The sequence below is a fragment of the Gouania willdenowi genome, chromosome 19 (genome assembly GCF_900634775.1).
Source record: "Gouania willdenowi chromosome 19, fGouWil2.1, whole genome shotgun sequence".
Classification (NCBI taxonomy): domain Eukaryota; kingdom Metazoa; phylum Chordata; class Actinopteri; order Blenniiformes; family Gobiesocidae; genus Gouania; species Gouania willdenowi.
Genome location: NC_041062.1, coordinates 18,467,533 through 18,491,687, shown reverse-complemented (window position 1 = coordinate 18,491,687; position 24,155 = coordinate 18,467,533). Strand labels below are relative to the sequence as shown.

Here is a 24,155-nt window from a genome sequence, read left to right as displayed (position 1 = left end):
AATAATATAAACATAACTGACTGAAGTGTGTATTTTCCCCCAAAATAAATATGTTTTATTCAAGTTAAATTATGCTCTTTTATCACATTTTTAGATAAGAGAAAGTGTCTTAACTAGGCCTGGGCAATATATCAAGATTTCTATTTTGGCGATATAGAAAATTACAATATTGAATATCACATTTTGATTTTATTTTATAGTTGTTGCTTTCATTTCTTCTCAGAACAGCATAAAGCACAGTTAGAGATGAAGCTACATTAGTGGCATAGCTGAGCTCTCAATATGAGAAAGCAGACACACTGGACATGGTCTTTTAATTCGTCATAAAAACTGATTCAGTCTTGTTTTCTTCGTCGTCGTCGAATTTACTCTTTCCCTCCTTTTGTTCTTCTCTTTAGCGTAGCCGTGCGTAAAGAGACAGTTGCTGTTTGGGTCAGCTCGTAGCAGCGGTTCTTCTAGGGGAGAACCCCTCGCACGCAGCTGCTGTTGCATTTAGTCCTTTTCTGGCACTAGTTTCAGCACTTTGCCGATAGCGATGGTTTTGCCTTAATGAGAAAACAAGAGGGGAAATAAATGATAATATGCATGTTCTCTGGTTATTGGAAAAAATAGTCACATTAAAGACAGGGGTGGTCTGGGACAAAAATTCAGCCCTGCCATTTTCTATCAGCGACACCACGTAGAAGCCATTATTAAGTCAGTGATGCTCAAAATGTGGCTCTTTATGTCTTAATGTTTATTATTATTCCCTCAGAAAACCTTAAAAGGTGAAAACTTTTTAACCCCCTTTTTCCCTATTTCGTTTGGCCAATTTGGAACTACTTTTGTCTCATTTTAGACCCTTTTTAAAAACTTCTTTAGGTACCGTTTGCCAGTAAATACCCCTTTTTTCCTATTTTTTTTTTGCCTATTTCTATAACTTTTGAGAATCAGAATAATCTTTATTGTATGTTTAACACAGTAATTGAGAGCATAAATTATAATTGACATTCAAAGGATAAAATAAAATTGTAATTCGGAAAAATGCTGCTCACTGTAATCGTAATTGAATTGAACATGGGTAATTGAAAACATAATTGCAACTGAAAAATGAAATTTACCCCAACCATGCTTTTATCAAATTTTTGTCCTTTCTATAATTTTTTTTTTGACCACTTTTCATCCAAATAAGCTAACTTTTGCCCAATAAATACCACTTTTTAACCCCCTTTGTCCCATTTTAGCCCCTTTTTAAAAAGTTCTGACACTTTTTTCATACTTTAACCACTTGCTTCCCTTTTCCCTACTTTTTGCCTCTTTTGTTCCACATTTTGCCCTTTTTCATTATTGTTTGCCACATTTTGCTCATTAAAGCTGCCCTTTACCATTACATACCACCTGGTTCCTCTTTGTTTGCTCATTCTTTGGTCGCTCTTGACTGCCTTTGGCCCATTTTATTCACTTTACACTCATTTCTTGCAACGTTTATGCCACTTTTGGATCATTTTTGCCACCTGTTACCATGTCTGCCTTTACTCGCTCATCAAAAAACCCTAAAAAAACGTAGCAGACCGGTCCGGCCCACTGGGACGATGCCCGGTATGCCAGATGGCCAGTCCACCCCTGCATTAAAACTAAGGATTGAAATTGTAGAAATGAACTACAATGCGCGTTTACCTTCATCCCGCAGGGTGAACCTCCCCATCTGAGGGAACTCTCTGAAGGTCTCTAGGCAGATGACTCCTGCGGCGCGGAGTCTGGCGATACACACCTGGTCCTGCTTCACAAAGCGTGGCCGTGTTTTGCTTTTTTCTCCCGTCTTCTTGTCCACCACACAAATTAAGGCCTGAAGTCACAAATAAATAAAACAATTACAAATACGTTTGATGAGCAGTGCAACTTAGCAATAACATATGATTGAGTTTTAATTTAATGGCAGACATTGCAAATTGAAAGCTAATATGATTTCATTTCTGTTTATTATATCCTTTGTTGTCATCAATCACCAGGGATGGAAATTGATAAGAATTTAGCGATTCCAATTCCATTAGCGATACTACTGGATTCTCATTGGGTGAGGGAATTAAATAATACAAACGGATTTGTTTGCGTTAACTTTATTATATTATCTTTGTCTCTTTAATTTCCTGCAGGAATATCAGCTCTTTTTTAATCCACCAGGTATAGATTGTTTTCACTGGATAATATATACAAAATAAAAGATATAAAATTGATGAATTATTATTATTACAACATATGACACATTTTGGCTACAAGCATTTGAGAGTATTTACAGTGCTCCTTTTGAACTTGAACAACTTGATTTCAAACTAATTCAGACATAAAACAAATGATTCTTCTGTAAAAAAAAAAGAACATATTAACCAAAAGTACAGCTGAATTTATTGTTATGTATTTAAACGGTAAAGCTTTAGCTTAGCCTTTGTTTACATTTCTATAAATGGACCTTCAGAGACGCCGTCCCTTGGTTGATACATGTGATGTCATCAGCCGTGTGTGTGAACGTGTGAAAGAGCAAACTAAAGACAACGATCACTACCAGTCCGTCTCCAGGGTCTGATTACTTGTTATGAGGACATAAACTGGCAGCGAAGTGTGTGTTCTTGCGGAAGTTTGTTGTTTTTGGAAGAAAAGTCCATGCAAGAAGCATGCTTTAAAAACAAAAATAAAATAAGTGTTAAAACATCTTTTCAGCTTAAGTTTTCCCCGATACAAAAAAAAAGCTTAAGCCAAACCAACAAACTTTGAAGTATTGACTCAGCACTAATTCCCCGGCTTAAATATAGGTTGGGCAGTGGAGTAATAGCTTACAGTGATTTGGACTTCTTCAATGCAGGTGTGGAGGTGAAGCACAGCGTTGTAGCCAGGACAGATGATGGACTTGTGCTCTATGATCACAATCTGAAAAGGTTAAAAAAGAGCCAGTTACCATAGTTAGGACAACTAAAATATCATGAGGAAAACATTTCCCTTTACAAAGAAAACTCTTTGGGCCTCACTGCAAGAATGTCCCAGGAATAATTAAACGAGCTATGATGAGAATCCAGCTTTAAAACCTGTAAGATTGTTAAAAACATAACGAAGGAACAAACCTTTGCTCTAACGATAATTCTATATCGTACGGTGTAAACATGATGACAGTTAAAAGCAGCTTTACCAAGTTTCTACACCATGTGTAGTAGGGGTGTGCATCGCCATTAATGCACAATTTGCATGTCACGATACGATATATCCCGATACAAACAATACGATATATATCACGATATCAATAATTACAAAGTTCAGCTTTACAAGTACAAAATGAAATACAATTTATATCCTTTTTTAAACTTGTGAGAACAAGTGAATGGTAACTCCCTGTAATTCAAGTGCACATATAAAAAACAAGTGGTATGTTTATCAAAAAACCTTTGCTTCTATAACATTCTGATTCTGTTAAGTTCTTAAATGATTATTTTTCAACTATATACTGTATCTATATTCTTTACACGTACTGTATATATAGCCTCTATTATTGTATTGCCATATTTTATCTCCTTCATGGCACTATTTTGCATCTTTTGGGAATTCTATACGTTGCTTTCTGTTGGGGTTTTTTTTTGTTCTTTATCCGAGCTGTCACGACAAATCATTTCCCCACTGAAGGATCAATAAAGTTACTCTACTCCAATATTTTTTTTCTTTTTTTAAGTAACCATATACATTTATAAAAGTGCCCACTATGTTTTATGACAATAAAGTGCAATCAACTTCCAGCTAAAATGCATTGAGTCACCTAGTGAGCGGGCGTTTACATGCTATGTACCGTAATTTCCAGGCTATAAAGCGCACTGTTTTATTGGCCGCATTACAATAATTTAGCAATTTTCCTAGAAAAATCCACACAAATGCTGCAGCCTAACATAAGCCGCACCCAACTGGCTGATGAAGGTGCCCTTTAGACAACTCAGCCAATCAGAACGGGCAGGTAGGCAGGCAGCTGTACTCAAGTCACCTCCTCACTGTCCCACGTCTACATATCAGTCCATTTACAGCTTTTTATGGTCACATTTTACTGGAACCAGACTGATACATCGCTTCGTCCGCTCTTCTTACCGTGAACTACCGCAGAGCGATCACAGCGAGTCAGACTCTGAGTCACAATATGGACGCGATCGCTTCTGAACAAATCCAACGTGGTGATGTGGTAACTTCATGCTGTTATGCTACTATTACAAACTGGCTGACTTCTACTTCATCCACACTGCTGCTGCAGTGGGCACTCCCTTACTCTCTCGTTCTCTCTCTCTGACAACATTTCTCTGCGTCGTTGCTATGACGAGGAAAATCACATGTCGCCAAATCGATGTGTTTCTGACACCCTTAAAGTGCAGACTAAAAAATTTGGGTTTTTTACTGAATCCTACTCGACTCACTGGCAACATTTGATGATGAAAGTTCGAGCAACACAGGATCAAACAGACCTGGGAGCAGCTCGGTATAACTGCTGGAGTTATAAAACTGTTTTTAACACAACACAAAAAATAAAAACCACCCACAAAGAGAAAGCTTGGAAAGACCTTCACACTGTGGACGCTGAGCCAATCAGTAAAAGATGTATTTACAGAGGCGTACGCAGTAAATAAATCACAGGGCTTTGTTAATCAGGCTGGTTTCTCCTTCCATATGAAGACACGTTTACATGCCATAGTTTCACACCTGTGCATCAAAGGTGCGACCGGAGTGGCAGAGGTTGTCAGGACTGCAGAGGATGAAACCAGGGAGGATTTCTTCTTCCTCGATGCCCTTCAGCCTCAGCTTCAGGTTTTCACCAGGTTCTGCGTCGTCTGTCTCCACGTCGTCACTCAGCAGGCTCAGAACCTCCACTGTGTGCTGCAACACACACACACACACACACCAGTTTCTGTTGGTGTTCTTATATTCAACTAAATTGTTCTGGTAAAGGTGGGCAGACACTGTGCGATTTTTTTAATCGTTGCACTCAGCTCCAGCTCAAACTGTGCAACTCGACGCAGAGCCCAAATGTGTGCAGCTCACGATTCATGTTCACACTGTACGGACCGACACTGACACGATCTGACTGCTCACACTGTACGTTCATACACGACACGTTGGGGTCTTGTTTCCGGAAATGCAGCATACAAATTATAAGAAGAAGAACTCTGAAGCGTCGCCATTAAAACAGACGAAGAAGAAGAACCCGGAAGTGGAGACACTCGCAAATCTGAGCAAAAAGAGCTTTAAAAAAGAAACGACAGCGATGTGATGGGACCAGGAACTGGCTGGACAAACGTGGGAAGTACGGTCCGTCAATTTTGCAGAGGCCCTACGGTGTTTTCACATGCGCAGTGTGAGAGTTTGAAGCAAGACGGTCCGTGGCACTGCTTCAACAGTGATACCCTCACGAGGAGAGACTAGATTTCAATCATGTTTGATTTCTTTATGACCATACGATTGCTGGTCGTGAGGTGTCAATCGCTTATCGTGACCCCATGTATAATACACAATGCACAACACATGATCTAGCAGAGACCAAAAATCCCAAAAAATTGACCCACGAGTCAAAAATTGGCTCAAAACGGGCCAAAAATCACAGTGTATGCCTGCCTTTAGAGGACGCTATTTCTCCCTGGGCTTCAGCGATGTAGTAGAATCACAAGTTATTTCAGACACGTGTTCCACTTGTAGGGAAAGAGCAAATAAAGTGTGGTGAGTAGGGCCCTATAAAATCCGCATTAACGGAATCGCGGACAGAATCTCGGAATCGACCAATGAAAACAGTTAAACACGTGAAGGAACGACAGCAAGTCCGCAGCAAGCACATGGGTTAATATTAAGGGAAAATATTGATTCAACATGATGTGATAAAATCATTTGATTTCCCTCCCTAGAATAAAGTATTTCTCTCATGTCTAAAGTTTGCAGGAAATGGACAAAATCAGCATGAAACGCCGTCATCGTGGGGCAAAGAACCTTTTTTTTTTTTAATGGGGAAATGTTTCCGGGGACCGCTTATTAGGTGCACCGCCCACCCCCCTCCTGTCCTGGTTGCATTAAACTCATCTTAAACCACCACAAACACTGTCTAAAAAGCAACGCAAATCATCACTGACTCCTAAATACAGAGCCACCAGTGTCTGTTTAACTTTGCTGTGTTTGTGAAGCTCCGCCCGTTTTTTGTGTAACGCAGCGGTGCTCCGTGGAAACGTGAGCAGCTTTAATCATCTTCACCTGCTCAGTGTTTGAACTGCTGTGCCTGACTAACTAAGAATAACTCAGTCCGTGTTTTCCTTTAGTTCCATTTATTCCAGCCTCGTCGGTAAACATTCACAGTCAGCGAGCTACCTCAAGTACAACCGTTTCACTTCCGATTTACAAAATAAAAGTCCGTTGGAGGAACATTATTAGACTGTTACATTTTAACAACATCTTATCAGAGCTACAGAAGATAGGGTAATTTAAATTTGGTTAATTTAAACTAAGTTGATCAAAACCTAATCAATAAACCTGATTAGATTCAGTAAACCATTGATCCCTGAGAGGAAATTCGGTGACATTAATTCTGTTTTCATACATCTTTATATGACAAATAAATAATTAACAATGAGCAGTATGATATAGGTTGCAGTGACATGGATTATTCTACCTGTTTATTGTAGCTTACTTTATTTTTGATAGATTTTTGTTTAATTATGAGTTTTTTTTATTTATTAGTATTTATTTTGTTTGAATGAATACATTCTTTAAAAAAGGATGAATATTTAAAAAAAAAAAAAATTAAAGTGGAAAAAACAGAATTTGGGAAAAAATGAAACGGATTTCATAGGCCCCTAGATGAGGAGGACTCACCCTGTTGGGCATCATGATCAGCTGCTGGGCTTTACTTATGCATCCAGACTCCAGCTTCCCAAGAATGACTGTGCCCATATCCTACACACACACGACAGAGTCAAATAAGAAATAACTTTCAGAAACATCAAATCAGAGCCTTAACAGTGAGAAGAATGACTGTGCAGGAGCAGATGGAGCACAGAAGCACAGAATGTTAAAGGTTTCACCTTGTATTTATCCACTATGGGTAGTCTGATGGGTCCTTTACTGGATCTGGTGAAGTTTGGTAAACTGTCCAAATGGGAGATGAAAGGCAAACCCCTGATAGTGGGAAAAAAATTAAAAATGTCATGACACTTCTGTTAATAAAACCATGAATAAAAAAGAAACAATGCACTTCTGTATTTAGGACTCGATTCATGATAATGTAGGTGAATCTGCCACTCACTGATAATATAGTTATTAGCAGACTGTCAGTGACAGACGCTTCAAAGATCAGTCAGTGTTTGACAATCACCCAGTTTAATGAAATCAGGGTGACTACAAGTAGGAAGAAGTTATATTTAAGACCTTTTTAATACCAACTTAAAAAAAATTAAGACCAAACAATGGAAATACAGACCAAAGGGAAAATATGTTATTTTACAATTAAAGGCATTGATGTCAATTAAAAATGTACAATACGGAAAAATGAAAATAATCAGTTGTTCAAGAACATTCTTCAAATGTGTTTATTAATGTGGAAGAGAACAAAAATATTGACATTGTCCTCAATGATATTTTTTGTAAAACATATCTCACATTTAATATCAGTGGACAATAAACTAGAAATCAAAATTGACTGGAACCTGTGAGCAAACCAAACACCAAAGTGCTTTGATCAGATTCTTCACTGTGTAATGCTGTATGTGGAGCTTTGATCTAAAATTAGGCCTTCTAAGAAAATGTAACCAACCCACATTAGCAGCTTAATTTCTGTCCTGGCTAATGAAACCTTATATTTCTATTATGGGCCCACCTTAGACATAACAATGTGAACACACAATTTTCATTTGAAATGTCATGATAACAGAAATTCTGGGGTGAGGTAAAAGAGGTAGGTGATCAAGGCATGTGTCTGAGTTTAGATGATTTGTCTTCCAGGTTCCTCTCAACTAGAGCTGCAACAAATTATTATTTTCATAATCGATTAATTATTCAATAAATCGTTCGATGAATAGGATAAAAAAAACACCACATTTTAAATTTCAGCATCTTTATTCGTCCAATTGTGAATGTAGTGACAGGTCACCCTAACGTAGACTTCATTAGCTACACGTGTCCATATATCAGCAGTGAGACACACTTCACTGTTTGTGTTCATTGCATTCTTCACTTTCTTTAAAGTCTCTTCATATTTTCTCTCCATGAGCTTGGTTTTTGATAAAGTGAGCAGCTGTGTTTGGTGCTTCTGTGGATTTTAACGGTGACATGATCTGAGCTGCTGCTGTAAACAAACTCACACTTCCACACAGGTTGGGTTCTGCCATGACGAAATGAAAAGGCTACAAACTTTAGTTTTTCTTGATTGTATTTACTTTTATAAACTATATTTCAATCCATTTTCAAGTGTTACCATTTCAATATTTTTGAATTTTAATGTTATACAAATATTGAATCATTCTTGAATTATTGATTATTTACAGTTATAACCCCCCAATACAGTAGATCATGAAGACCTGTCCGTGGTAGAAGTAGCTCGCAAGCTGAAAAAGTGTGTTCACCCCTACATTAGAGAGTCTGCCTTTATATTAATAATAAATAAATACAACAGCCTGTGCTAACACTTCATTGAAGCTCTGAGAAGTGGTCCGTCAGTGAGGTGTACTTACGTGTACCAGGGACATTCAGGTACGGGGTCCTTAAGGTTGGCACCAGAGAGGCCTGAGCAAGGCATGAAGTGGATGTCCTTCCTGGGGTTAAAGCCCACCTTTTTAAGAAACGGCACCAGCTTCTCCTTGCACTCCTCATACCTAGCAGAAGAAGAGGAGGAACAATGGTGATGTAGTATAAATTAGAAATGTGCCAATACATCGATTGTTAGATTCATCACGATGCGACACGTGACCATTCAATAACGATTCATAAATGTTTAACAAAACAATTTGTTTCACAATAACTAAATGTTCTTTTAGCCATTCACCATTTGTTTAAAAATCCAAATTCCAGGAGAGTTATTAAGAAAACTGATGTAGGTTTTGTTTTTAAAGCTGCTTTGATTGTGGATAGCGAAATGGGATTTATGCTATTCATTAAGGATTTTATTTAGAAGTCTTTATTTTTACTGAATGAATAAATTAGCTTTGTGTTGGTTCGGATTGAATTAGCTGAATAAGCTAATATTTTATTTATGAATTTCTTTTATAATATGATTATTGTTGGATTTGGATAAATAAAAGATAAAGGTGATACATCTGTTCGGTTACTTTAATTAATTGATACTGATGCAAATAACTTATTTAAAAGTATGAAAAGCGAGAACAAAAAGAGATGCATCGCAAATACAATGAGAATAGTTGACTAATGGAATCGTAGCACCCTGAATCGTAATCAAATGGAATCGTGAGGTTCATTAGATGGTACACCCTCAGTATAAAAGCAACATTCTATTTTGTAAAAACACATTAATTAAGACATTACATCTCACAGACATCTGTCATGTTCTGTACAACTTCTATTAGATAAGTGAAAACACTTAGGGGTCTATTCTCCCATCTGGACTTAAGCGCTTTTTTGTGCACCTGCAGTTACGCACTTCTCTCCTACGCGTATTCTCCGGTCCAGGTTCTTGACACGCCCACAGCGCGTAAGGAGCCTAAAAGCACGTATGTGTGAATGAAGGCGGGCTGAAGGAAAGGAGGCAGTGATGTCATTTTTTTTGGGCTGTCTAGAAATTACGGAACATGGAGTTTTCCCAACGCTTTTAATTTGAAACGCCTTCATTGATAAATAATGTAACAGGTTGATTTGATCAGATCATTGATCAGATTATTGCAGTGTGACTGAGGATCGGCTGCATTTGTCCGAGTCAGTTAAAATCTCTCTCCTTCATCATCATCATCATCGCTGTAAAACGTGACTGAGTTAGATGCTGGAGATATGAGGAAATAACGCAGCCACAAAGCGTCCTGCTTTAATACAGAGGGATGTTTGCAGTGAAACAGAACTATTGGCTTCAATAATACGCAGTTTTAAATATAAACTGTTTAAAGCAACCTGAGCCTCATTAAAATATGTGTGGGAACAGTTTCTGATCCATCCTCATCTGCATATGACAGCTTGTTTCACTCTGTAGTGGATCAAACTGTGACTTTGCGTTGGACATAGTATAAAAATAGTTGAATCACTGTGACCAACGTGGACAGAAGTCTGCGTCTGTCAGAGTTTTAATTAATCGCAGCAGCAGCAGCAGCTGAGTGATCACAGCTGCTGCTGCGAGACGCATGAGTCCGTGTGGCTTCAAATGTAACTATGTCTATATTTCTAGTGCAATATAATGTTTCACCTTATCAGGGCGCTGCACTTATTCAAGGGTTAGAAGAGCGCAAGAGGAAAACGACTTAACGCACAACAGAGAATGCACGTAAAGCCAGATTTGAATGGGAACACCCACATTTCAGGGCTGCTCCATCCACAGTGTGTAACTGGGATGAAGGCGCGCAGCAGCCGACTTATGTATGGGGGGAATAGTGTGCAGTCAAAAACAGAGCGGCTTTTTGGACTTACGCACATGGGAGAATAGAGCCCATAGTGATTTCAAATGCTGCTACTTTGGGCATTTTTTACCTTTCCAGGCTCCAGTTAACTGTGGGGTCATCCATCTTGTTTACCAGAACAATTAGATGTTTAACTCCAGCAGTCTTAGCCAACATTGCATGCTCCCTCGTCTGTCCGCCCTTCTCAAAGCCCGTCTCAAACTCCCCTTTTCTTGCCGAGATAACCTAAAAAAAATTCCCAGAGGAAAACAGAAGCTCTTTTAATGACTGACGGCATTTAATGAGCAAAATAAGACACGGGTGTTTGGAATGTAGAGGTGCATTGGTGTGTGACGGCGACCGATGGCCCTCACCAGGACTGCCAGGTCGGCCTGTGATGCTCCACCAATCATGTTCGGGACAAAGCTCTTGTGTCCCGGGGCATCCAGGATGGTGAAATGTTTCTTTTCCGTCTCAAAGTAAGCTCTTCCAACCTCCACAGTCTTCCCTTTGTCTCTCTCCTCCTGGTTGGTGTCCAGAGCCCATGACAGATACCTGCAACAATCACGATCTGTTCTATCAAGAGTAGAAATCTCTCTGCTAATACCAATTTATTTACACTGACGGTTTCTCGGGTTAAATTCACCCAGACTTTTACATCCAAAGGAACTAAACTTTTTACTATATTGCACTTGAATTAAAAACATAACAAATTAAACCAAAACAAACGTTGCATTTAATTTCTTACCAAGTCTCTCTGTTCTTCTCTTTAGCTTCTCTTTCATATTTTTCCAGTGTTCGTTTTTCCACCATTCCAGTTAAATACCTGACAAGGAAAAAATGAAGGTTGACACAAACTGATGTAAACGTATGTTGGGGCACAATATGTATATAACAACGACCCGAATTGGTACAGAAAAAATTTAATAAAACCAAAAATGTAATAACTGGTCAAAATGCTGAGCCCAAAACCAGAAAGTTTTGCCTTTAGATGAATATATACATATATATGTATATATACTTTTTTATATATGAAGGTAAAAAAAAAAGTTAAGGGACAAGGTAAACAGTGGCGCTCTGGTGTTAGTTACAGTGTAAATGGATAAAAAAGACATTGAAAGCTCTGAAGCTGCAGAACTAGTAGAACATGACAGCATTGAAGAACTTATGCCAAAAAGAGGAGCCGTGTCTGTTGTTCCACCACGTTAGCCGCAAGCATGTCGTGGAATATCAAGACTGAATCAAGTTAGTCAGCGCTCTCCACATCAGCAGGTAGCACGAGGAAAGCAAAAGAAAAATCGAGCCAAATGTCATTTAAAGACGCATTTGCTAAAGGGACTCGCTACAACAGAAAAAGCAAACAATGGATCGAGATTACAAACGCTATCACTATCAATATTTACTTATTCATAATAAAATAATAATAATAAAAATAATGAAACAGTGTTTTTTGTATTTGTTTAGTGTCTTTTTTCATACATTTTATTTATTTATTTGGTCATTTTGTGGGCTTTTGGAGTCATTGAGTTTAAACTGTCTAATTTTGAGTGGTTTTGTTGTGTTTTTGGTGTAATTTATATGTACTCATTTTGTATTTTTTTTTTCCGACTTTGTGTCTTTGGTGTTTAGTGTGTTTTTAAGAGTCATTTTATGTGCGTTTTTTACTCCATTTGTGTATATTTGCCGAATTCTTTGTTATTTTGTGCGCATTTTTAGTCATTTTCTAAATTATTCTCTAACTTTGTGTATTCCTATTGTCATTATGTGTTTGTTTTTTTTTTTTTTGTTTTTTTTAAATCATTCCGGATATATTTGTTGTGTTTTTGAATTTTTGGTGTCATTTATGTGTATTTTTGGTGTTACCTTGTATGATTTTCAGTTATGTTTTTGTATATTGTAACATTATTATTAAATAATACAAATATTATTATATTCTTATTATCATGTACTTATTCTACAATATTCACTCATCATGACTTGGTGTGTCCCGATCCGATATTGATATCGGTCTGATATCAGCCAGAAAACGAATATCAAATTTTATTGGACTGCATCTAAAATCTCCTATATAAGCGCTCCGATAAGTTTTTGTTGTTTTTGTCCCCGCCCTCAGTTGTTCCCACCATATACTGACAGTAAAAAATAACTGATGTGAACTTGAATTGCTGACTATTGTTCTCTGTTTGAGTAACATCACTTGATCAAGCCTTTTCTAACATTACACGCTACAAAATAAGTAATGAAAGTGCTGATATCCTATCATATCATATGGAGTGGCCCTGGAATGTGGGCGCTCCCATTCAAATCATGCCTTATGCGTATTCTCCCGTCTCCGTAAGTCCTTTTCCCCTTACGCGCTTCTAACCCTTAAATAAGTGCAGCGCCCCGATAAGGTCAAACATTATACTGCACTAGAAATATAGACTTAGTTACATTTAAAGCCACACAAATTCATAATATTGCAGAAGAGACTCCCAGAAAGAATCTATCCAATGCGACACTGACACGCTGTCACGGGGGTGGGAGGAGTCACACAAGCACTCCAAAGGATTGACCATCAGCATTTCTAATGTGTTCACATTTACCAGTTCTAGACAGGACAAAATGTGTTACATTTTAATATATTTTAGCCGTGTCATTCACTCCTTTTTCATGGAGGGGTTGAGAGCGGCGTTGCGGAGCTGACGTGTGTGCCGAATGTGCACGGCAGCTGCTGCAGCTCGTTATATGAAACTCTGACAGACGTCAGATTGATGTCCAACTATTTTAACACTGTGTGCAACGTAAGGCCACAGTTTGATCCACTACAAGAGTAAATAAGTGAAACAATGATGACGACTAATCATTTCTGAATGCAGGAATGTAAGGAGTTAATCAAATCAGGCTTTCCACACAAACAAACGTTAATCTGGTGTTAATAAGAGTGAAAAAGAGAGATTCCAACTGTGGCTCAGACAGAAAAATATGTCCAATCCTCACCCTGCAATAATGTGATCAATAATGTGATCAAATCAACCTGTTACATTGTTTTTCAAATTAAAAGTTTGCTTTATCATTTCCACAGATTTCAATGACATTTACAAGCGTTGGGAAAACTCCATGTTCCGTGATTTCTAGACAGCCCCAAAAATAATGACATCATGGCCCAGTCCGCCTCCTTCATTCACAGACTACGCACTTTTGGTTGATTTACGCGTGGTGGGCGTGTCAGGAACCTGGACCTGAAAATACGCGCAGTAGAGAGGTGCGTAAAAAAGCGCTTAAGCGTAGACGGGAAAATACGGCACTTAATGCATAAATCATTGACTCAATTATTACACTATTAGGGGAGAAATATTTTGCCTACATTAAAACACCTTAAAAAAAAATCAATCTTGTTACATTATTGACTAGTTATTTAGTTTTTACATTTAAGGTTTTAATGCATTTTTTGTAATAACAATTCAGGTCTTTTTACATTTTGGATCGTTACATATATCGAGCGTATCATGTGATACTATTCCATTTATAATTTGTAATGTTGTGATAGAGAAAGTAAGACCAAAGAAGAGGATGGATAATTAAATATTATTATAGTATTTTTGCCTGGTGTGAAGACGGCAAACGTTTTAATGCTGTAACCAGTCAGTAATTACTAATTAAGCTTTAGGACCCACTGGTCAACCAAACAAAAGCCACATAAAAGTCTACTTACATTATGTGTCCTCCGATGGTTGATTTCCCAGCATCTGTAAAATAAAAGAAGGCAGCTCATTTAAAACAACAGTAATGGACGGACCTGAAATGACCAGAGAACGTACCGACGTGACCGATGAACACTACGTTCACGTGTTCTTTCTTAGGAGCGTCAGGTGGCGCCGCAGCCACTTTAGGCATCGGCAACTCCTCCTCTTCCTCTTCCATCATCTCCTCATCATCTTTATTCACGGCGCCCTGCTCCTCAGAAGCTCCGCCCACCCTCGGTTGTTCTTCCTGCCCTCCACCTCCTTCGACTCCCCCCGGCTCCTCCTTCTGCTCCCACGTCTCCTCCTCTGTGGTCATGTCTGCTTCCGTGTTACCGTTCTCCACCGGTGCTGCACACACAACACATCCACGACTTTAAATTCCTCTGAAATCACTGAAACTGATGTTTACTGTGCGAGAGGCGCTTTAATGTTTGCAGAACTGGGATAAACGATTAGAGGTCGACTGATATATGGACTTTTTTCAATATCGGACAATTTTATTATTTGTTTTTATTTTTTCCATTTAGCACTTCAGAGTAGCCATTAAAGGAAAAAAAAGAATCTAAAAAACATCCAATAGGATGTATGAATATACAAAAAAAAAGTAATAATAATAATAGCGTGTGCATGGGAGAGGTAGAAGTCAATAGGCTTACAAATAAAAAGCTGATATAATAGGATAAGGATATAATATAAAAGTGCCTGATCACATATTCTTATCCCATTATATCCTTAGAATAAGGATTTTTGTTTTACTTGGTTGTGTACGGGTATATTTAAAGTTCAATAAATGTGAAGAGTTCTATTGGTGTATTTAATCTAATTTCTAATATATACATTTATATCATATGAGTGTTTCAATTGTCTTTCATAATCAATGTGTTTTTTAAAAAAAGTATATCTGCCTCAAATATTGGCTTTAGATATCATTATTAATCGGTATCTACATCGGCCTTTGAAAATCCCGTATCGGTCGACCTCTACAAACAATTAATAAAAAAATATATTCCAATACTCAAAATTTGGGCTCGACTTCCAAAACTGCTTTTCTGTATAATCAGACATTATTGTGCACAATCTATTATTTAACGAGTTAATTGCATGTTAATTACAGAAAAATCCGGAAAAGCATGAATATAGCTTACTTAAATTTAAGTTTATGCTTTGTGAGCAATGCAACCATAACATTCTTTATTCATATTGCACATTATGTTTGCACTCAGTTATTTAAATAATAAGCACAACTTTGTTGATTAGGCTCATTTATTGTTTTCAATGATTCAGTCAAACACCAAAATATGTTTAAATTGTAAATGAAACTCAACAATATTTGCAGGGGTTCACAGTTAACCTGGTGCTTATATTGCATGATTACAGTCATTTTTTTATGTTAAACAGTTGAAAAAATTCAGAATTCTTAAAAAAATCCTTCATTTTTCCTCAAATTGACACATTTCCCTTAATTAAATAGAAATTGGTCAAAAATCGAGTCAATTTAGGGAAGTGTCTCCTAGTACGTAATACGTATCCATATACCGGCATTCTATTCGTACAAAAAAATGGCGTTACCGGAAGTCACGTGAGCATTTTCGGTTCGTACCCCTGCCCTGACCCACACTCTTATTCTGGAGCTGACCTACGCCAGGGGGCGGAACCTAACCCACACTTTAGCCCTGGACTTGGTCCAGTCTTGACCCATCTAAAACCAAAGTTAGACCATAATTCGTAACTTACTCCACATCTTAGGTCTAAACCCTAATCCATACCTGAAGGTAGTCCACCCACCCCGAGCTTGCAAACATGACCCACAGCCTTACTCTAACTTAGGTTAAGGTTAGAATTTACTAGTTAGACCGTAGTAGGAGTGTGACAATATCTCGATACGGTGATATATTGCAATATTTTTTCGCACAATCAATTATCGATATGCTCGCACTAAGTATTTTTTTTTTTGGATTTAAGATAAAAAAAAATTCTGCTTTTTTCACTAAAATGTGCAGGTAGGTCTTCACAGAAATGTTGTCACTGTTTGTTGAAGGAACCAATATATTGTTTACTGGAATATTGGACTATAATGGTGTCACTGGTAAGAAAGACCCTATTTTTTTGTTTACAGAAAGCACTATTGAAGATAGTTATATGTTTACATTAGTATGTTGACACAAATGTTGCACTACAATAGTGTCATTGTTCATTGACACTTTCTCAATTTATTGTCTTTCAGAGATATAAAATAAAAATTTTATTTTTTCCACTTAATCTTTTTTGTTTTCTTGTTGTCATAGATTGATTTCTGACCAATATATCAATAACCGCAGTATCGTCATATCGTGAGATAATTGTTACCGTGAGCTTTGTATCGCTTATCGTATCATGAGGTACCCAGAGGTTCCCACCCCTAGTCCGTAAAGTAGGTTACGGTTAGGCAGTTTAGGTCATGTGGTGCACCTATCACGTTACCTAAAGTGGCCAATGAGGGGCGTTGTGTATGGATAGAATGACGGTATATTCATACGTGTTATGTATTGATAGCCACTGCCTAAATTTAAAGTAAAGATCCCATTGGGACTGATATCTATTACCTACTGCTTGGATATGATCGGTTTCTTATATATTTTGTCATTTATGTATACGTAGAAATGCAAATTACAGCAAAGTACTAATTTTCCCACATAAAATCTCTTGCAAACTTGAGATCAAACTGATCCGTATTTTGGCCCCTGAACTAAAATGAGTATGACAGCCCTGTACTGCACAGTGTGGAGTGTTCAAAGCTTTGTTGACTATTACTAAACACCAGCAGATCTCTGTAACCTCTGTAATGTGAGCACACACGATAGTCACATCATGTCGAGTCAGCAACAAAGAGCTTGTTATCTGGAGGAGCCAATGTACCGTCCAGCAGTGAAGTGATATCTGCATGTGTGACTGTGGGGTCTATTTTAGGCAGGGGTGAGTCAGTGAGGCTGCACCCATGTGCTGCAATGCATGAGTCTCTCTCACACACACACACTAGACTTTAATGGTGTGTTCTGTTGGAGTACCTTTAGGTAGATGTACAATCCTAAACCTGACGATTAGTGTGTCACACTGTAAGTGAAAGAGGTAAAAAAAAAAAAAAAAAAAGCTGAGTGAGAGGAATGTTACCAATGGTTGGTGTCACCTCCATGCTGGCCACTGGATCAGAGCCACCTAAAAAATAAAAAGAAGAAGAAAAAGGACAGGAAACAAGTGGTTAAAGTTTCACTAATGTTCACCAGGCCAGTGTCACAACTGACTAAAACACATGCTGTGATAACAACACAGTGAGTTCACTTTAGCTGACAGCAGAACACAGAGTTAGACACTGGGAGGCTAACTTAGCCGTTTTAGCAGCCATGCTAGCAACTTAGGCTGCTAACTTCCAGACAGCTGTGTGGCCTAGACCCACCGTCTGTAGTCGGCAATTCCGCAGCACCGGCCTGTAGGAAGCTCGGTACGAACACCAGGGCGTTGACGTTGGGGACGAACGGCTTGGCGTTGACATTAAGGGCGGCGAAGGCGGCGTGGAGCCCCGTAGCGGCAGCGGGGGCCTCGGTGTCTTCCTCCAGCTCCCATGAATCCGGTGGTGCTGTGTCTCTGGAGTCCATGTCTGTGTCCCAGGGTTGACAGGCGGTGTGAGAGCCCTGTGGTGGTTTAAAAACTAGCCTTTTTTCTGGTGTGTTTCAGGCTTTTAGCAGCAAGTTGAATGAAGTTCTTATTGCTTTGTTAAAGCTTGCTTAGAGTAGCATAAGGAGCCTGTGGAGCCGCTGCACCGATAGAGGGCAGCAACGAGCTGCTCAGCGCTAAGAGTCACAAAAACAGATCTGACAAGTAACGAAGTACAAATACTTTGTTACTGTACTTAAGTATTATTATATATATATTTTTGTATCTGTACTATACTTGAGTATTTCTTTTTTTTTTGGCGACTTTTTACATTTATTCCTCACTTCTTTAAACAAATATCTACTCTTCACATTTAAAAATGAGCTCGTCACATGTTTATTTTTACATCGTGACGTCATCATCCACAACCAACAACTGCGAAGCTGGAGAAGCCAAAATTAATAAATAAATAAATAAAATAAAACCAAAAAAAGCTGGAGGAGAAGCAAAAATAAATAAATAAAAACCAAAAAAGCTGGAGGAGAAGCAAAAATAAATAAATAAATAAAATAAAAATAAAAAAGCTGGAGAAGCAAAAATAAATAAATAAAATAAAAATAAAAAAGCTGGAGAAGCAAAAATAAATAAATAAAATAAAACAAAAAAGCTGTAGGAGAAGCAAAAATAAATAAATAAAATAAAACCAAAAAACTGGAGGAGAAGCAAAAATAAACAAATAAATAAAATTTAAGAAAAGCTGGAGGAGAAGCTTGAAAAATTTTATTTTATGGCCACAACGGAAGTGTTTCCGACGGACCGGTATTACAGACGGACACGTTTCTGGCGGATGTTTTTAACCCACCAGAACAGAGAAGAACAAGAAGAAGACATCGAAATGCGTATGAAAGTAAGTGAAAGTTAATTAGGATACTCTTGTATTTTTCATATCAGGCTATCATATCATAATACCCGTCCGACTGTAATACCGGTCCGTCGGAAACACTTCTGTTGTGGCCAGTTTGCATTAGTGTTGTGACCTGTTTGAATTCGTGTTCGTTTTTGTAAATGCATTCACCTGACACTTCCCAGCCACCGTACATAACACCTTCTTTAACCTTTACTACTTTTAAAATGTTGCAACAACCACAGTCGGTCTTTTTTTTTTTTTTTTTTTTTTTTTTACGAGTCCCTAATTTATTTTTACTGCTCGGTAACAGATGACGTCACGTCCTGTTGGTCTCAGCATTGGTTCCTATTGTTTTCTCATTCTTCGTAAAAGCTGCAGCGCATGCGCCGTCACTCTAATCATTACACCTGGGGACATTTGTTTTACTTTTTTACTTACAGTACAGGACATTTAGTAGCATGTACTTTTTTACTTTTACTCAAGTAAGGGAACAACTTCAATACTTTAACTTTTACTGGAGTCATTTTTTGTTCAAGTATCTATACTTTTACTTGAGTACTGAAGACTAGTATTTCTCTTTCAAAACACAAATTAGACCATGTTATGTGAGGTACTCAGTGTCCTATCCTTTAACGAACCTGATCCGTAACAAATCTTGCTACGGTTCCCTTGCATCCAGTAAACATCTCATGTATAAACTTAAAATAAAAAGGAAGAGATGAAATCTTGCACAATTGGAACGTCATTTATTTTTCCACAAAGGCACCTGTATAAAAAAAAATGTTCTGCCAAAATGTACAATTATTTGTTAACTTGAAAAACCCAAATGAATTCAATTCATAATAATAATAAAAAAAATCTCAGGCTATAAGTATAACTACATTTATTATCTCTAAAACTGAAGAAAATAACCAGCATTCAAAGCTGTTTTGGTGCCGTGCATTACCTTTAATCTGATTGGTCGGCTATGATGTGATGCATTTGATTGTTGTCGGGTGATTTACTTTTTTTGTAGTTTCACAATGTCCATTGATCATTTTAAAACAAAAAATTAAAAATTACTAAGTAATAGTTGTCAGAAAGGTAACAAATTACTTTTTTAAAAACATACCTAAGTACAAGTCAAATTACTGATTTAGAAATATACTCATATCCCCATAAAAGCTTCTCAATTACAGTAACGTGAGTACTTGTAATCCATTACATTTACCTCTAACTAAGTATTATAGCTTCGAAATGAAATATCTCATTTGAATTTTGACTGCCACATCACTATTATATATTTAAGCCAATATATTCAGACGTAAAGTTTTCCTTTCATTGATTATTACCATTCAGTAATAATGTGTTATTTAATCCCACATTTCAGAAAACATTAGCTTTAAATACAATAATCAAAGGAATAAGAAAGACTGTGTCTTCAGCCTGTCCTTCATTGTGTCATTTTTTAGGGTGAGCTGTGTTGGTGTGATGTCATCATCCTTGATTTTCAGTGAAAGAGTAAAAAAAATATTTACAGTCCCAGGGAGCAAAGCAGGTTATGGAAGAAATGTCATGTATTTATTTAGCACACATTCAATATAAATGAGGATAACTAAATATAAACAAAGTTCACAAAAATTAATATCAAAAGACAAATGAAAATAATGAACAACATATTTATTGAAGATCAAAAAAGATGTTATTGTCATGACTGTCATGGCAATGGGATTGGGTTATGAGTGAGTGGGATGCTGAGTGCTACAATATATTCATATTACACGTATTCTGAGGAGGATTGTATTATATAGGAGGATTATAGGACAGTCAGTGTTGTTGGTGGTGGAAGGTCACAGGTAGCTGTGAAGACGCCCTCACTCACACCAAAGCCTTGATCCAGGGTTGGAGGTACGTTCTCTGTCACCACTGTGACCTCCACACATGGCTGCTCAGATAATTTCACCGAGGACTCATCCAGATGCACCAAATCCTGTTGGTCCTGATGCTGATGGAGATCCTGCAGAGGCATTTGGAGCTCTGCTTGGTTTCCTGTGCCTTCCATGGTGGTGGTGCACATGTCCATGTAGCCGTAGGATAGGTAGTGGTTCATCACATCTCCTCCTCCTTCCCACCACCTTGCCTGCTCTCCTGTTGGTTCCAGAACCCCAACAGCAGCGGTGCTTTCCAAATCCTTCCAGGTGCTACCATCCCCACCAATAATGTCTTTACAAGCTGCTGCTACAATGTCATAATCAAGTGGTGTCCCTGTAGACCTCGTGGTCTCTCTGTTTTCTGTAGATGACAGGGGCTTCTGTTCAGGACGCACAACTCCATGAACAGAAGTGCTTGTAGTGCCCTGATAACCCTGAAAAAGTTTGTTCCTTAGCAGCGTTCTGTAATGGTTCTCTGGCAGTTTCCTACGTCTGAGGATCCCGTTGTCAAACATGTCTGAATGCTCTGGGTCGATTTGCCAGAACCCTCCCTTGCCGGGCTCACCTTTCTGTCGAGGAACCTTTTTGAAGCACTTGTTGAAGGTCAAAGTGTGACGAATAGAGTTCTGTAACAAAGACACAATAAAAGCAAGATTTTATTACAAAGCCATTGAGCAAATATGAGTAAATGAGACATGAAGGGAGATGGACACTCATAAATAATAAAAGTGGGTGTCAGTTACCTGCCAGGTGGGCTTTGCGTGTCTGTAGTAGCAGAAATTCTCTTCTATCCACTCATAGATGGTGGACAAAGTGACTTTGGATTGTCCGCTGGCCTGCATGGCCTTGTAGATGAGAGAAGCGTGGGAATGAGGTGGTTTGGCTTTGGGGTTGGTCTTGTAGTCCACCTCCAGAGGGTACCTGGGTTGGGGTCAATTACATTTTTCAGTTAGAATTCTGTTTTCAATTACCCGTATTCAATTACAATGAAATTACAATTACAGTGACCAGCATTTTTTCCAATTCCAATTAAATTGCAATTATTTTTTTAATCTCAGAAAGTCAATTACAATTACATATTAAATTACTAAAGTTCAATTACAATTAATCACAATTACTGAGACTGTAATAAATAACCTAATAAAAGTTAACCTTCCTCTTGTGTTAGCTTTCTGTTAGCATCTCTTATGAAAACTGGTCCTAAATCTGCTGTAAAATACACTAAAAACAAATATCTAATTCATTTCATATCTATTGGTTATTTTGTTAAACTTCCTCATCAATGAAAATACATGTTTTAATATTTTTGGTGTGGCCACTTGAGCCTTTTTTTGTCAGTATATCCTCTGTTTCATTTTTTTTCAAATGATAAAATCTGAGAGCTTGAAATGAAATTATTAATTATTTTAATAATTAACTATGTGTAGAGCTGAACATAGAACTGTAACATAAATCCCCAGTTTTGCATTAAAATATAATTGACAATTTTTATAGAATTTTTATGGCATTTACAATTACAAAGTCAGTTATGTAAACTCACTCGGGGTCGCTGGGCCGATGTGGGTCTGAGGTCTGGATGGAATAGTTCTGTAGCCAGTCGAGGCTGGTCAGGCTGTCATCAAGGGGGGTAGATTTGGACCCCTGGACCTGATCCTTTGGGTACATCTCCACCCTGTTTGCCTTAAACCTTTTAGCTTTAGGCATTGTCGAGATTGTTATCTTGGTTTGTGACTGAAGATGTTCAAACTGGCATGAAAAATGAAAGAGTGGAAAAATCAACAATAAAAAACACATAGAAAAATAGCAGTTTGCTGCAGCTTGGTTCTTAACCAGAACAATGAGGTCAGAACACATTAGTCTTTAGTCAGTTTTATGTGGTGATTAATGTAACAAGTTCTGCTGAACTATGGCCGGGTCCGCGACCCGCGCCAAATAGCACGTCCCACGTTCCCAAGAATTCAGTTAAATGACTCGGTTCCACTGAGTAAAACAAATGAAATTGTGTGACGTGAAATAGTAATCTACGTTGAATTGCCTTTGAAACAATATATCACATGACTATGTTCCAATAAGTTTATAAATTACTGGTTCAAAAAGGTCTCCTAGAGGCTGTTGACATCCGCTCATAGAATATCCATGTGAAATTACAGCCCGATTCAACGAGCATTAATGGAGGAGTAGTCATTTTAAAAAAGTGGGGCCCCCTTGTGCCCCCGTGGCACATACGGAGTAATAGGCCCCATTCATATATTGATATATGTCAATGATTTGGTACCACCAATTGTTGCATTATTTGACTCACAAATAAATGAGAAAACGACTTTAATGGAAATTACCGAAAAAAAGGGGAGTGGGCCCCTAATTGAATTATGCGAGGCATAATCATAATCTACACTGAATTACCTTTGAAATGATATATCACACTAATATGTTCCCATACATTTTGAAATTACTGGAAATGGGGGGTGGGCCCCCGGGCCCCATTTAAAGAAAAAGGGCGGTGAGCGTCTCATCATAGTCATTCATAAAGTATTCATACCAAACTGCATCTCGATCTAACAAGAACTAACGGAGGAGTAGTCATTTGAAAAATGGGGCACTAGTGTACACAAGAAGAAGAAAGTGAGGGCGTTTTGAGTCCGGTAGCAAAGAAACTTGGTCACTGTTTCATAGCCGACATATTTTAAACATTTAGCTCACTTTCCTCACATTTAGTTCATTTTTTCTTTCATTTGAGAGACAAATTCATGTAAAACAGCATGTTCTATCATTGCTAAAAAAAAAATATGTACACAAGAAAAATAAATCTAATTGTAAATGTTGAATCTTAATATAAATGTTGAATCTAAATGTAAAGTTAAATCTAAATGATACATTTGTATCTAAATCTAAAAACTTTAACACACTGGATTATAACTAATATGTCAATATTATAAAACAAACAGTATTTTAATTTTTACTAGATTCAGGAATTTATCTGAATACATAGCCATATTTACAATATTACAAATCCAGCGGTTTTTACTAACGTGATTCAGGAATATCACTAATTAATCATTAAAGTTGACAATATTACTAAAAAGCTTTGGTCACAAACCTTGGTCACTGCTGACCTCTGCTGGTCAATGTTTACGGACTGGTTTTAATGATATTAGACCTCCTTTAGTCGTATCTGAGAGTCTTTAGTGCTTTCACTGTTGTAGGTCCAGCTGTAGAACTCACACTGCGGTAGAATCTTTTTGTCTTTCAACTTTTACCATGCGTTACCATGACTACCTGTAAACAATGAGCTGCATTTAAAGCGATACCGCCTGGTTTTGGCTCAACTGTCACTCGTGGGAAATTCAAAATAATGCATGATTCTGAGCGGGGCTAATGTAGCACTTTTAGCTTAAAAAAAGTATTTTGGGGGTTAAAAAAT

The 24,155-nt window shown here is 37.7% G+C and overlaps 2 protein-coding genes across 2 annotated transcripts; both read right to left on the bottom strand.

Moving 5' to 3' along the window:
• Positions 1-169: 169 nt before the first annotated feature.
• On the bottom strand, positions 170-18,125 carry gspt1 (G1 to S phase transition 1). Its single transcript, XM_028476006.1, has 14 exons — positions 17,721-18,125; positions 17,438-17,482; positions 14,366-14,638; positions 14,260-14,293; positions 11,314-11,391; positions 10,940-11,120; positions 10,657-10,811; positions 8,703-8,843; positions 7,059-7,152; positions 6,850-6,930; positions 4,699-4,872; positions 2,812-2,901; positions 1,657-1,825; positions 170-545 (listed from the first exon to the last, which is right to left on the bottom strand). Exons 1-14 carry the CDS (start codon positions 17,917-17,919, stop codon positions 493-495), a joined length of 1,767 nt encoding a protein of 588 aa, XP_028331807.1. The 5' UTR covers positions 17,920-18,125; the 3' UTR covers positions 170-492.
• Positions 18,126-20,537: 2,412 nt separating this feature from the next.
• Positions 20,538-23,952, bottom strand: LOC114481842 (forkhead box protein J1-B-like). Its single transcript, XM_028476896.1, has 4 exons — positions 23,832-23,952; positions 22,275-22,480; positions 21,478-21,655; positions 20,538-21,360 (listed from the first exon to the last, which is right to left on the bottom strand). Exons 2-4 carry the CDS (start codon positions 22,436-22,438, stop codon positions 20,620-20,622), a joined length of 1,083 nt encoding a protein of 360 aa, XP_028332697.1. The 5' UTR covers positions 22,439-22,480; positions 23,832-23,952; the 3' UTR covers positions 20,538-20,619.
• Positions 23,953-24,155: the final 203 nt, after the last annotated feature.